We start from the raw sequence: 14,030 nt of genomic DNA on the forward strand, positions 1-14,030 counted from the left end.
ACATTCTAAAGGAATGAATAATAATAGAATTTCAGTGACAGATTGATTTGGGGGACAAGAGAGTCCTTCCTGGAATATCTCGAATAATCCCTGCATATGAGGCTAGGCCACTCGAGCTGGTTCAGGTGAAGAGGTAACTTAGCCTGCCTACCATATAGCAACAGTTACAGGAAATAGTGGAAAGAGAACTGAGTTTGCAGTCAGAGCCCTGAAGTTTGAATTCCTGTTGTTCTATTTACTATCTGGGTAGCATAAGGAATTCATTTCCTCTCTAGGGACCTCAGTTTTCCCATTTATAGAATGTGAGGGGTAAACTCAGTGGGTGCTAAAGTTCTCTCCTCCTCTCATTCTTCATAGAATGAACTGGGCCAGAACTCTGGCAGGGCATCAGCTCCTTGCCCTCCTACCCAGAGAGGGGCTCATTCTTCTCCAACTGCTTGAGCCATTCCTCCCTCCACGCCCCACCCCATGCCAGGCCCAGGTCCATGCATTAATGTTTAATCGCTGCTGTTCCTCCCCAGGGGTCCTAGTGGGTTGAGACACTACTAAACCAACCAATCGTTAACTTCCATTTCTCACCTAAACCTTGGAACTACTCCCGGGCAGGGGCTCAGAACATTCTCCAGGGGCAGTGATGGGTGGCAGATAACAAGGGGAATAATTAACCCCCATCCCCCAGTAATGGCTTCTTTCTCATGCCAAAATGGTGGCCACCACAAGGGGCCAAGACGGCCTTGGGAAGCAGAGCTAGACTAGGTTGCACTCAGCGTATGGAAAACATTTCTAGGAAAATGCTCTTTGTTGGGTCACACGGAATCTCTCCTGCTACAGGGCAGATAAGAGGATAGGGTGCTCTGGAAAGCCACAACAAGTTTACTTCCATAGCTGTGTTTGATTTTGGTCAAAACACTTTCCTCCTCTGAGCCTTAGTTTTTCCATCTTTAAAATGACAAGTTGGAGGGGCAGCTAGGTGGCGCAGTGGATAGAGTGCGGCCCTGGAGTCAGGAGGACCTGAGTTCAAATCCAGCCTCAGACACTTGACACTTACTAGCTGTGTGACCCTGGGCAAGTCACTTAACTGCAATTGCCTCACTAAAAAAAAAAAAAATGACAGTTGGACTAAATTATCTCTAAGGTCCATTCCAACAGGACCTAACATTTAGTGCTCTAGGTCTTAAGGCTCCTCCCAACTCAGAAATTCTATGATTCTGCTCAGACCCAGGGAATCAGAGCAGCTCTCGTCTCTTGGACTCAGAGTTAGAAGATTTAGGTTCAAGTCCAGGCTTTGCCACTAATTTGCTGTTTCATCTTGGTTGGGCAGATTAGCTCCCTGAGCCTCAGTTTCTTCATCTATAAAATGGTTACTATAATCCCTGCCCTGCTGAACCCCACAAGGATGCTGAAGTAATGGGTAGAAAAATACTTTATAAACTGTAAAACCCTCTACAAAGGGAAGGTGTGGTTATTGTTCTCAGCAGAGCTGATGAGGCTGGTGTTATGAGGACAGAGAGCAGCTGTGAGATTCACCCCAGCTCACAGGACTAGTCAGAAGCAGCTGGGATAAGAAGCTTCTAAATTCTAGTCGCCTGATGTGGAAGGCGCATGGCCTCATCTAGAGTGGCAACTTCCTTGGGCCATAGGCTGCATGCTTCCCTATATGGGACACGTGAAGGAAAGGAGAAAGAGCTAAATGTTGAACAGGGATGAAAACTAATTTTCAACCAAGGAATTTACTGGTTTCCTCTGGGGTAGGAGAATGCAATGGCAGGCATAGGAGGATTGTCTTCTAGGAAGCTATTGGTTGCCTCCTTCCCTACCCATAAGGGGAGAGCCTGGCTCATGGGAGAACTTGTTACCTTCTGCTCTGGCCAGTAAAAATGATTTCAATCTTCCTAATACAGCCTTGCAGATAGGAATACCATGGTTACCAGCCATTCAGCATTTTCACCAGCCTGCCCAATAATTTATAGCTGTTCTTAAATTTATAAGCCTAACAGGGACAATAATAATAGCTGATACTTTATACCCTGTTAGTCTCTGTGATATCTGTCAAAGAATAAACCAGCCAACCAGGTCACTTGGTCTCTTTGGCCCTCGATTACCTCATCTGTAAAATGAGCAGGGTTATACTAGATGACTTCTAAGGTCCCTTCTAGCTCTAAGTCCATTATTCTATGACCTTTTCCCTTGAGTTTGCCTAGGTGCTAACCCTTCTCTCTCTTGACTTTCAGGTGGCCCTGCTTAGGGCTCATGCTGGGGAACACTTGCTATTGGGGGCCACCAAACGGTCCATGGTATTTAAGGATGTGTTGCTACTAGGTGAGTGCTCTGGGTTTTAATTTTGTCCGACCAGTTGACCTGGAAGGGAACTTCTACAGACATATTATGGCTAATGCATACACATGTGCACATGCACATATGTACATTGCACATACATACTTGTATACATATGCACACACTTACATATACCTATATTTACAAGATATGTGTGTGCCTTGAACACATGCATACACACATGTGTTTAGACATCCATATGTCAGCCCTCAGAATGTTCACTGGATTGACTAGTATCCTGGGGACTCTCCTCTAACACATTCAGGCAATGACTACATCGTCCCACGGCACTGCCCTGAGTTGGTGGAAATGAGTCGTGTTGCAGTGAGAATCCTGGATGAGTTGGTGCTGCCCTTCCAAGAGCTTCAGATTGATGACAATGAATATGCCTGTCTGAAGGCCATCATCTTCTTTGATCCAGGTACTAGAATTCAACCTCTTGTTTAGTGGGAACCCGTCCCACCAGTTCTTATCTGATCAGAGTGAGCAGCAGGGTTCATTGTTTCCAGATATTCAGCCCCTGGGCCTGTCCTCCCAGGAAGGTCTTGGACAGGCCCAGGGAAGTTAATTCTCAAAAAGGTTTGGGGCTGGCAGGGTTTGGCACCGTTGATGAGCCCAAGGTCGGTATCATGGATAGCACTGGATAGAAATACGAGTGGAACAAGAATAGTTGCTGGCTAGAAAGGCCGCAGGGCAGGCTGGAGCCACAGATGGATAAGCTGGATATCATGAGCTCCTTAACCAAACAGGAAGAGAGTCAAGGACCAGAACATGTAGCCTGGACTAAAACCTTTAAAAGTGGAATTAGATAATATTCTAAGGCATCAGAAAATGATCTTAGTGGGGGCAGCTAGGTGGTGCAGTGGATAAAGCACTGGCCCTGAATTCAGGAGGGCCTGAATTCAAATCTGACCTCAGACACATGATACTTACTAGCTGTGTGACCCTGGGTAAGTCACTTAACCCTCATTGCCCCACCAAAAAAAAAAAAAAAAAGAAAAGGATCTTAGAACTTAGAAGATCAGCTGAAAGGAAACTTCAAAATTATCTATTCATTTTATAGAAGGGGAAAATAAGACCCCAGCAGGGGAAATGATTTTCTCAAAGCTACACAGTTGTTATTCAAGTATAAATCCAAGACTTTTCTATATACTTTAGCCATCAGGAAGTCAGTATATGAAGTACCATCTTGACCTTCTAAGGCATCTTATACTAATATACTCTTTTTTTTTTTTTAGTGAGTCAATTGGGGTTAAGTGACTTGCCTAGGATCACATAGCTAGTAAGTGTTAAGTGTCCGAGGCCGGACCCGAACTCAGGTACTCCTGACTCCAGGGCCAGTGCTCTATCCAACTAATATACTCTTAACATCTAGCTCCAATAATCCACCCCTCCAATTCTTAGCCCCCTTGGCCTCCTTTTCTGCCACTCGGCCACCATCACCACAAAAATTAGGCAGGGACCACACAGGACCAAGGTTCATTTTGTATTTTATTGTATTGTTTCATTGATGACCTTGGCCAAAGAGTCCAGCCTAGTGTCGATAAGCCTCTCTGGACTTAGCAAGGCTGGTCCTTGGAAAGCAGACCCAGTCTGTCATGAGGGAAATCCTTAAAGTCTTCCCAGCTTGGTAGAATGGGCTGGTGCTTACACTTTCCCTGCTCATGACAACATAGAGTCCCCAGCAGAGCAAGACAAATTCTGAGCCTCAGCAAACACAATATTCAAATACGGAAAGAGGAACAAAAGGATCCGTGAACTGTTTGTTGTCATTTTTAAGTGTATATTAATTTGAATAAGAATGTAAAAAAAAATCTTTCCTGTTTGTTTATGAATCCCTTTCTGAATTTCTTTTCTGTGCATGTATCAAGATTTGTTGTTTATCAAGTGAATAAGCATTTATTAAGTGCCTACTATGCAGTGCCGGGCACTATGCTAAGCACTGGAAATACAAAGACAAGTGGAAAGACAGGCCCCTGCCCTCAAGGAACTTACACTCTCATGGGGGAATCTATCACATAAAAGATCTGAAAAAGAAGAGGGGGAAGGAAGGTAGAGATGAAGGTACCCAGCACAAAGGCACAGGAGAACCTAGAGTTGTACATGTGCACGTGTGTGTATAATATAGTGTAAATAGTGTTCTGTTGGTCCTTGTTTCTTCACTATGCATTACTGCTTATGTCAAACCATATTACTTTATATTTCTCATGGCACAACAACACTCTATTATATATGATTATTTTCTCTGAGCCACAAAACAATCATACAATTCATAGGATCATCACTGGGATCATGGCTACAAAGTTGGAAGAAACCTTGGGTCCCAGCCATTTTACAGCTGAGGAAACTGAGGCCCAGGGAGATTAGGTGATTTGTTCAAGGTCATATTAAAACAGATAAGGTATAAACATCAGAGGTGGAATTTGAACCCAGGTCCTCAGACTCCAAAGCCAAAGATCTTTCTCATGTGCTACACTTTTTCTTTCTTTCTTTCTTTCCTCCTTTCTTTTTTTTGTGCTACACTTTTTCAAAGATAACTGACATTTATTTATTTAGTGCCATTGGTTTTATAAAGCACTTTATATACAAGTACTTTACATTTTCATGCCTTCCCTCTATTATTTCCTATTTATGCTTGTTTGTATGTAGTTGTTTTCAAGGTGTCTTCCTCATTAAGACTGTATCTTGAAAGCAGGGACTGTCCTTTACACTTAGCACAGTGCCTATAATCATTTAATAAATGTTTATTGACTGACTGATCTTGAGGGAGAGACTGCCTCCTCTCTTCTTGTTTTTGTATAGCGATAGGACCAGGAACATAGTAGGTGCACAGACTGAGAATTGCTTTTCTGTTGCTCTGGTCAGAGCCAAATCCTTGGACTGGGTGAACAATAGGTCTGAGATCTCCTGATGTAGTGAAGAGAGTACTGTATTCCTGACCTGCATTACGGTCCAGACTCCTCTATTATCTCAGTGCATAACATTGGACAAGTGCTTTCTCTTTCTGGATCTCTGTCATGTCATCTGTAAAATGGAGGAAGAACAATGGGGGAAGTGTTGGATTTGGAGACAGGGGCGTGGATTTGAATCCTGCCTCTGCTGTTTAGTGCCTGTGTGACCTTAGGCAAGTCACTTACCTTGCCTCCATTTTCACTTGTGAAAAACACGAGATTAGGATTAGATGATTTCTAAGGTTCCTTCCAACTCCAAATCTAGGTTGTAGGGTTTAAATCTAAGATCTAGGATCCTATGAAATAATGCTATGGAATGACTTATCTACCTTATCTACCAAGAAGCTCAAACAGGTGATTTGTTGAGGTTACTTCTAGTTCTCAGCACTGAGAGTCTATGTTTCTTTGGAAATGGATGTTATGGTTCTAATTCCCTAACCCCAACATTAATGCAATGTAAAAAAGCCCTACAATGGGTAGTCACAAGACTTGCCACTCACTCCCTATATGGCCTTGAAGAAGTAATTTCCCTTCCTTGGACCTGAGTTTCCTCCTTTGGAAAACGAGGAAATTGAACTAGTTGGTTTCCAAGACTCCTTGCAGATCAAACGTTCTCTGTTCTATGATCCACTCTGGTTCTGACCTTCCTTGAGCATAGTCTCCTGCCAGCACGAAAGGCCTGTGAGTCAAACTTCTCTTGTCCTTCCTTCCTGTCCTATTACAGATGCCAAAGGGCTGAGCGACCCTGGTAAAATCAAGCGGATGAGATCACAGGTGCAGGTGAGCCTGGAGGACTACATCAACGACCGCCAATATGACTCCCGGGGCCGCTTTGGGGAGCTGCTGCTGCTGCTGCCCACCCTGCAGAGCATCACCTGGCAGATGATTGAGCAGATACAGTTCATCAAACTCTTTGGTGTGACCAAGATCGACAACCTGCTGCAGGAGATGCTGCTGGGGGGTCTGTTCCAGTTGTTCCCACCCTCCCACGCACCCCCACCACCTAGGGGGAGGGGAGGTTTAGCTCTAGATGTCCTCACTCATAGTCACCAACACAGGGCATTAGCCCCAGGTGTCCCCACCCCAGAGCGGGCCTGAATGTCTTATGGACTTAGAAGTCAAAAGGACCCTTTGAACACAGAATGCCAGAGCTGGGAGGGTCCTTAGAGCACAGAATGTCAGAGCTGGGAGGGTTCTTAGAACACAGAATGTCAGAGTTGGAAGGGGCCTTGGAACACAGAATGTCAGAGCTGGGAAGGTTCCTAGAACATAGAATGTCAGAGCTGGAACGGTTCTTAGAACATAGAATGTCAGAGCTGGAAGGGTCCTTGGAGCACACAATGTCAGAGCTGGGAAGGCCCTTAGAACACAGAATGTCAGAGCTGGGAGGGTCCTTAGAACACATGGAATGTTATATCTGGAAGGGACCTTGGGGATTATCTAGTTCAAATCCCTCATTTAACTGAGGGAAACAAAGCTCAGAGAATGGAAGTATTATTCAAGCTTATTTAGCTGGACTAGGAACAGTGTCGCATTTTTTTCTCAGAATCCTACCACTATGACACAAGTAGGGCAGATATTAAGCTCCTTCTCAGTAACCCAGGTCTTGTGACCCAGTATTCCTAATTTTGCTCTCTCTATCCTTAGGGTCTTCCAGCGAAGCACCCCACACTCACCACCCTTTGCATCCTCACTTGGTGCCAGAGAACATGGGCACCAATGTGATAGTTGCCAATACCATGCCAGCCCAGATCAGCAATGGACAGATGTGTGAGTGGCCCCGTCCTGGGTGGCGGACAGGTGGGCAGCCCGGGGCTCTTCTGGGGAGAGGGAGAGGTGGGGGAGGGAAGTCTCAAGGAGCTAGAGCTGAAAGTTCTGGGTTGTGGGGTCAGAGGCAGGGCCCTGTTCTGTTTTCGAGGGTGGGAGAGAAGAGGAACAAGGTAGTCTGTACACCTGGGATCACTTTCCCAAAGCCAAGATTGGAATGAGGTAGAATGAACCTTTGACCTCTGAGAGCAGGAGAAGGGATGCATGCCCTCCCTAGCATGCCAGGCCACAAGAATAATGACTTGGGTACTTGTTGTTCTTTCCCCAAAGGGCAGGTTCCTCCCAGACCCCTCTCTTTCTCAGGCTAGAAGAAGAAACAATGATGTTGGGAGTAGGGAGGGGATGTCCTAGAATGTAGAGAAAAATATTCTAGTCAAGAACTTATCACCTTTCTGTTAACACCAAGCCATTTAGCCAAATCAGAGAATCCTAGATTTTAGAGCTGAAAAAATCCTTAGACCTTAGACCAGAGAATGTTAGAAATGGAAAGAACCACAGAGATTATTTAGGCCAATGCCCCTATTATACAGTTGCAGAAGCTGAGGCCCAGGATTAAAGAGGGAAGTGACTTGGCTCAGGATCCCACAGTAAATTGGGACCAGAACCAGGACTCAAATCTGGGCCTCTTGATTCCCAAATCCAATTTTCCCCCCATTATGACTTACTGCTTCCCATGCACAGAGGCTTTCTTTTGTCTCTCAGGGACCCAGAAGTGCTCCCACTCTGACTGAGCAGATGGTATTTGTCTCCTTGTTCTTTCAGCCACTCCTGAGACCCCCCAGCCCTCTCCACCAGCCAGTTCGGGACCTGAACCCTACAAATTACTGCCAGGAGCCATCACCACAGTGGTCAAGCCTCCCTCAGCCATCCCTCAGCCCACCATCACCAAACAGGAGGTCATCTAACATGGGGCCAGAGGGATCGGGGCAGGGCAGCCAGACACTGCCCCTCCCCAGCTTGGCTTTTGTCCTTCCCTGGCCTCCAGAGGGACCAGCCCCTTTCAGAACTCCCAGCGCTCTTGGTGAAATAGGACAACCATGAGACTTGCCCTAGGACCAGAAAGGCACCATAAGGAGCCAGGACTCAGGCTGAGGGCTCCAGCTGCCAACTTGTGTGCCTTAATACAATCCTTCTCCTCCTATTTTGGGGGACATTGAGGGAGATTGGGAACAGTCACCTTTGGGTGAGACTAATTGTTTCTCAATACTTTCTCCTCACCCAACTGGTTTCTTCATCTCCTGATTCTGCCCCAAAACAACTGCCACCTCCTCCTCTTGGGATCTTTCTAGAACCACCACTTAGGACATCCACCCTGTTTTCCCCTTTGGAGACTCAAAGCCCTTTGGGGAGAAGATGGGCCAGGCCAGGACTCTCTCTGCCTATTCGCACTGCCATGCCAGTCCCAATATCCCCATGAACTTTCATTCAGAAGGAATCATACTCTCCAGGCTGGAGAAGACTCAAAGACTGAAGTTGTGATCGTTCAGTCATTTTACAAACTTTATGAAGCATTTACTGGACCACACTCTGTGCCAAGTACTGTGTGGAAAATAGATGAAGATTCAGTCCCCTTTCTTAAGGAGCAGGGGTGGAGGAGGGAGGGGAAGGAGGGTCTAGCCGGGAAGACAAGAAACGCAAGCATAAGACAGCTAGAGAACAATTCAAGACAATAAATATGTAGTAGGAATCTGGGAGAAGGAAAAGATTCACTGTGGATTGGGAGGTAGGGTAGTCAAGCAGGGCTTCACAGAGGACAGGATTTGGATTTGTGTAGACAAATAGGGAAGATATTCCCGTTGGGGGAAAAGCATGAGCAGAGGTACAGAGCTGGGAATCAGTGCTATTTGTAATGAGACCAAATGCATTCAGGGAAAATGAGTCACTATCTTAGAAAAGGTGAGGCTACTTGATGGAGAGCCTTGAAAGCCAATAAAGACCAGTTCTTTTTGGCCAAAGAGGGAGCAAGAGTTACCCTCAACTCAAAGGAGTCCTCAGGCCAATAAAGTCAGTGGTTTCTCCCTGCCATTCTGTTATTCCCCCTCATCATGGAGAGAGGACAAGCATTGTGGTATCCTCAAATTTTGACTCATGGTGGGGCTAAATTAGGCTGGAATCCATAATCCTTTTCTCCCAACTCATTCTCTTCTCAGGGAATGCTGGGATAGGAGGTCAGCAGGTTTGTCCTAAGAGCTTTATTGGTCCATAGAGAACTCCTGGGGGCTTCCATTCTATTAGATGGTGCTCAGGGGCTGGAAGGGAAATTTCCCTGCAGGTGCTAGAATAGTAGGGATATTTAGAAGATCAAGTCCCCAGGAAGAGGCTACTGACTAGTCAGAACTATAGAGAAGTAAGCTCAAAGCTAGAGGGGAAACTTCTCAAACTGTTCCCTCTTCTTTAGGAAGAACCTTTCAAAGGACCTCAGAATGTCAGAGCTAGAAGAGATCTTAGGGATGGATCATCAAGCGTAACCTCCTCCTTTTTGAGAGGAACAAAGGTCCAGAGAGGACAAGTGACTTGTCCAAGGTCACATAGATAGTCAGTGGCAGAACCCCCATGCTTCAAAGATGACAGTTCTCCCAGCAGTCAAGATTGTAAACAGAGGTAGTCACAGCTAAACTCTGAAATGTACAGATTTTTCTGGTTGTCCTTGGTGCTGCTTCATCCTCCCAGGGGTGACCTTTCAGGACTCTTAAAGGGCCATGTGTTCTGTTGCTTTCTGCCCACTAGGAAATAGACTCCAAGGTGCTTTCTATAAGACAATGTGAGAGGTAAATGTCCTACCCAGTCAGTTCATACATGCCAATATTAAGTCTTCATGCCTTTGGATTGTTCTACCTTCCAGAGCCTTTTCTTAAAATCCAGGGCATAGAAAGAGAGGAGGGAGGGTGCCAAACACAAACTCCAACAAACTTAATCATTTGCTCCACATGGAAAAGTCCCAGTTTGAGTAGAGTCTCCTGGTAAAGACCAATCCCTTTTCATCCCCAATCTTTATACTTCCTCTCTCTCCCCAAGCTTCCTGAGATCCAGTAAGGCCACACTAAGGGAAGGAAATGTCAAGGAAAGGTGAATTGTTGCCTTGGTCTATACTCCCATTCACAACTGTTCTCTTTAGGACCAAATTTGTACAACTATTCCTGGGCAGGGCCTAGTGTGTCTGGGCATTTGAACCTGTTTGGGGGTGGAAGTGAATATATGTATGGAGGAAAGGAGGAAAGGGGGGTGGGGAGGGAGGATTCAATAACAACTGAAGTCATCCTGGGACTGGGGATAAGGCAGAGCCCAATCTACCACCTTCTCCTTGAACCCTGGCCACTGGGTTTTCTCACAATTGTGGGTCCAGGACAAGGGGACATTGCCTCTCCTGTGGCTGTCCTAATCTCAGGATCCCCATGAGGTGGAGGTGGCAAACTCCTTGTCACTTCCCAACCTGGGTTGTACACCAGGGTTTCTACCCCCCCACACACACACCCTCTTGGCATGGTTTCAATGGCCTCCTCAGAAGCCCTGATGGTATTTGTGGGAGTCAAGGGAGGAAGAGGCAGTGACTGAAAGTTGGCAACATTGTAATAGCAAAGTCAATCGTGTTCACTAAATTATTCTGTAATTTGCCTTGATCATCTCTAATTGTGTAATTCCAAAGAAGTATACCCCCAGAGTCACTGCCATGTTCTAGTTACTGGTGCATTTTCCCTTCCTCCCTCAAAAAAATCCTAGGGGAGTTGAGAATGGGGGCATGAGTAGTGTCCCCACCGACCAAACCTTCTAAACCCTTCTCACTGCCATCATTGTCATCCAGTAGGGAAAGAACACTTCTTAGTCCTAGTTTGTATTCCAAAAAAAGTTGTGTTTTTTTTTAAACCTTCAAAATAAATACAAAGGATGTTTTCTAACTCTTCCCAGCCGGACAGTTTTCCCTCCTTTTTTATAAACTCATAGAGCATCAGAATTGGAAGGTACCTTAGAACACAGAATGTCAGAGCTAGAAGGGAGCCTAGAATAAAGAGCCCAGAATATCAGAGCTGGGAGGGTCATCAGAACACAGAATATTAATGTTGGGAAATACCTTATATGTCTATTTCAATCCCTTTATTTTACAAATGTTGGAGCTGTCGCTAACTCAAGCTCCTACAATAAATTAGAAGCAACACTGCAACTAGAATCATAGGATCCAATGGTTGGAAGATACTTCTTAGGTCATTGAGTTTAATCTCTCACCCAATTCAGGAACCCCCTTTTTAGTATCTCTATTAAGGAGTCACCCAAATTCTGCCCAATCACTTCCAATGATGGGAAGCTCACTATTTATTGTGACAATTTGCTCCATCATAGGTCAACTGCTTTGTGAGCTCTTCCTGAAAATGAGCTGGAACCTGCCTCCTTATAACTTCCACTCATTGCCCACCATGTGGAACAAATTCTCTCTCTCTTCCCATTTATAGCCCTTCAGTAATTTGAAGATAGTGGTCCTATCCCCATTAAGCCTGCTCTTCTCCAAGCTAAATACCCTTAATATGCCAATGAAAGTAAATTTAAAAGTTTTCTGGTGGGAAATGTGTATGTGTGTGTGTGTGTGTGTGTGTGTGTGTTTGTTTGTGTGCTCATGTGTCTGTGTGTGTCTGTGTGGTGGGGGAGAGTTTGGTGAAAGGGAGGGCCTAAGGAGAGTTGGGGTGTAGGTGAAGTTAACTATTTCAAGATCATTCAAGGATGAGGGAGTCAATACAGGGCTCTTGCCTCAACTGCTACACACACCATCCAAAATGCATAAGGAAAAAAGGCAAGGGTGGGATGGATCCATTTTGCAAAAGTATATCATGTTTCTGAGAAAAACAAATACAGGAAAATTTTCATCCTGGTCCCAGCTACCAGTGACCCATCCCAGCAGAACAGATCAACACAAGGAACCATGTATTCAAGGGCAACTAAGCCAAGACAGGCTGTGGAAATCTGTGGAAGGAAAGGTGTTTATTGCTATCCCTCTTGGGACTGCCTTGTTAGGAAGGGGAAAGGAGCCAGACACAAGACTCAGGAAAATAACTCACTTGCCTGGGTCCCTGAAGATAGAAATCCTCCAGAAGACACAAGGGCATTGTCTCTGAGGAACTAGCCTTTCCTCCAAGTTAGGGAGTAGCAGGGCCTAGAGTCTGAAGAATATTGGGCCTCATTACCTCATTATATTAGATCAAATCCCCAGGAAGAGGCTACTGACTAGTCAGAACTATAGAGAAGTAAGCCCAAAGCTAGAGATGATGGGTGAAAGGGAAACTTCTCAAACTGTTCCCTCTTCTTTAGGAAGAACCTTTCAAAGGACCTCAGAATGTCAGAGCTAGAAGAGATCTTAAGGATGGATCATCAAGTGTAACCCCCTCCTTTTTGAGAGGAACAAAGGTCCAGAGAGGACAAGTGACTTGTCCAAGGTCACATAGATAGTCAGTGGCAGAACCCCCATGCTTCAAAGATGACAGTCCTCCCAGCAGTCAAGATTGTAAACAGAGGTAGCCACAGCTAAACTCTGAAATGTACAGATTTTTCTGGTTGTCCTTGGTGCTGCTTCCTCCTCCCAGGGGTGACCCTTCAGGACTCTTAAAAGGCCATGTGTTCTGCTGCTTTCTGCCCACTAGGAAATGAACTGCAAGGTGCTTTCTACATAGACTAGGAAGTTCTTCTGCCTTCCTTGCCTAGATCTCCAACCAGTTGGTCCATAAATGCTAACATTGTCTTCATGCCTTTGGATTTGTCTAACTTCCAGAGCCTCCTCTTAAAATCCAGGGCATGGAAAGAGAGAAGGGAGGGTACAAACTCTTCCCCTTGGGTTCTTGGATGGAGGTATGCTAATTCTGCTCAGAAGGTAATGTTCCTTCTGGTCAGGGGAGGTTACCTCACTTTGTCTTTGATACCCCTCATCCCCGAGGCAAGAATCATCTCAAGAAGAGGAGCAGGTGGTCCACCAGGAAATAGTGATGGTGTGCTGTCCTAGAAGCCAGGAGAATTGAATTCTAGCCCCTATTCTACCGTGGGTGATCTGAGCAACTTTGGGCCAATCACAAACCCTCTCAAGGCTTCAGTTTCTTGACCTCCTTATTAGCTTAATGTGCCTCACCCCACATCCTCTGGACAGCTCCTAGCCCTTGTGACTCTCACCTGGAAAATGCCCCACCTTAGTGACTACCAGGAAATACTTCTAATAATGTATAACTAGGCCTAGAGTCAGCTCAGTGTGATGTATCACAGAGTCGACTACATGGAGGAGGCTATTTGGGGCTGAAATAGGCTTAATAAATCCATGCAGAAGACTATAAAATCTTGGGAGCCATAAATTCCTCTGCCATAACCCCACCAATTGCTCTGTCCCATCAGCCCTTTATCCAGTTAATCACAAATCACTCTAAGCGCAGTGATAGTTCTTCCAGGCTGGTTGTATTTCTATCAACTCAGGGAGCTGACCTTTACCCCCTAACCCATAGGGTATCACAAAAGTAGCTCAGAAGCTATATCATCCTACTCCCTCATTTCGCAGATGAGGAAAGAGAGGTCCAGAGGGGATAAGTTACTTGTCCAAGGTCACACAGGTAGTATCAAAGGTAAGATTTGAACCCAGATCCTCTCCTTCTGGAGTTGGCTCTCTTCGTTCTGGACCACACAGCTCTGAACACACCACTCCATCATCTGAGACCTCCAGTGTCTCTTTCCTTCCTTTGCTTATGCCCAGCACTCAGGTTTCAAGTTTAGAACCAGCTTCAGAAGACACTGAGCCATGTGATCTTGGACAAATCACCTCCCCTCACTGGGCTTCATTTTCTGTAAAATGGGGGTGATAATAATACTGCATCCTTCCCAGAACTGTTATTAGGAAAGCACTCTGTAAATGTTTAAGTCTTGTCATGAACTGGCATTTATCATATGTTGGCTACTAGGGGA

The 14,030-nt window shown here is 45.4% G+C and overlaps 1 protein-coding gene across 2 annotated transcripts in view; it reads left to right on the forward strand.

Annotated features, from left to right (window-relative positions):
- Positions 1 to 11,014, forward strand: part of HNF4A (hepatocyte nuclear factor 4 alpha) — a 36,194-nt gene extending 25,180 nt beyond the window's left edge. Inside the window, exons 6-10 of one of the 2 annotated variants that reach the window (XM_043986213.1) lie at positions 2,232 to 2,319; positions 2,600 to 2,755; positions 6,010 to 6,246; positions 6,933 to 7,085; positions 7,875 to 11,014. In XM_043986213.1, the coding sequence (XP_043842148.1) occupies positions 2,232 to 2,319; positions 2,600 to 2,755; positions 6,010 to 6,246; positions 6,933 to 7,085; positions 7,875 to 8,017 (777 nt within the window). In that variant the 3' untranslated portion in view covers positions 8,018 to 11,014. The remainder of the gene's footprint in view (positions 1 to 2,231; positions 2,320 to 2,599; positions 2,756 to 6,009; positions 6,247 to 6,932; positions 7,086 to 7,874) is intronic. The other variant, XM_043986215.1, reaches the window with a different exon arrangement.
- Positions 11,015 to 14,030: the final 3,016 nt, after the last annotated feature.

The sequence above is a fragment of the Dromiciops gliroides genome, chromosome 2, assembly GCF_019393635.1.
Source record: "Dromiciops gliroides isolate mDroGli1 chromosome 2, mDroGli1.pri, whole genome shotgun sequence".
Lineage (NCBI taxonomy): Eukaryota > Metazoa > Chordata > Mammalia > Microbiotheria > Microbiotheriidae > Dromiciops > Dromiciops gliroides.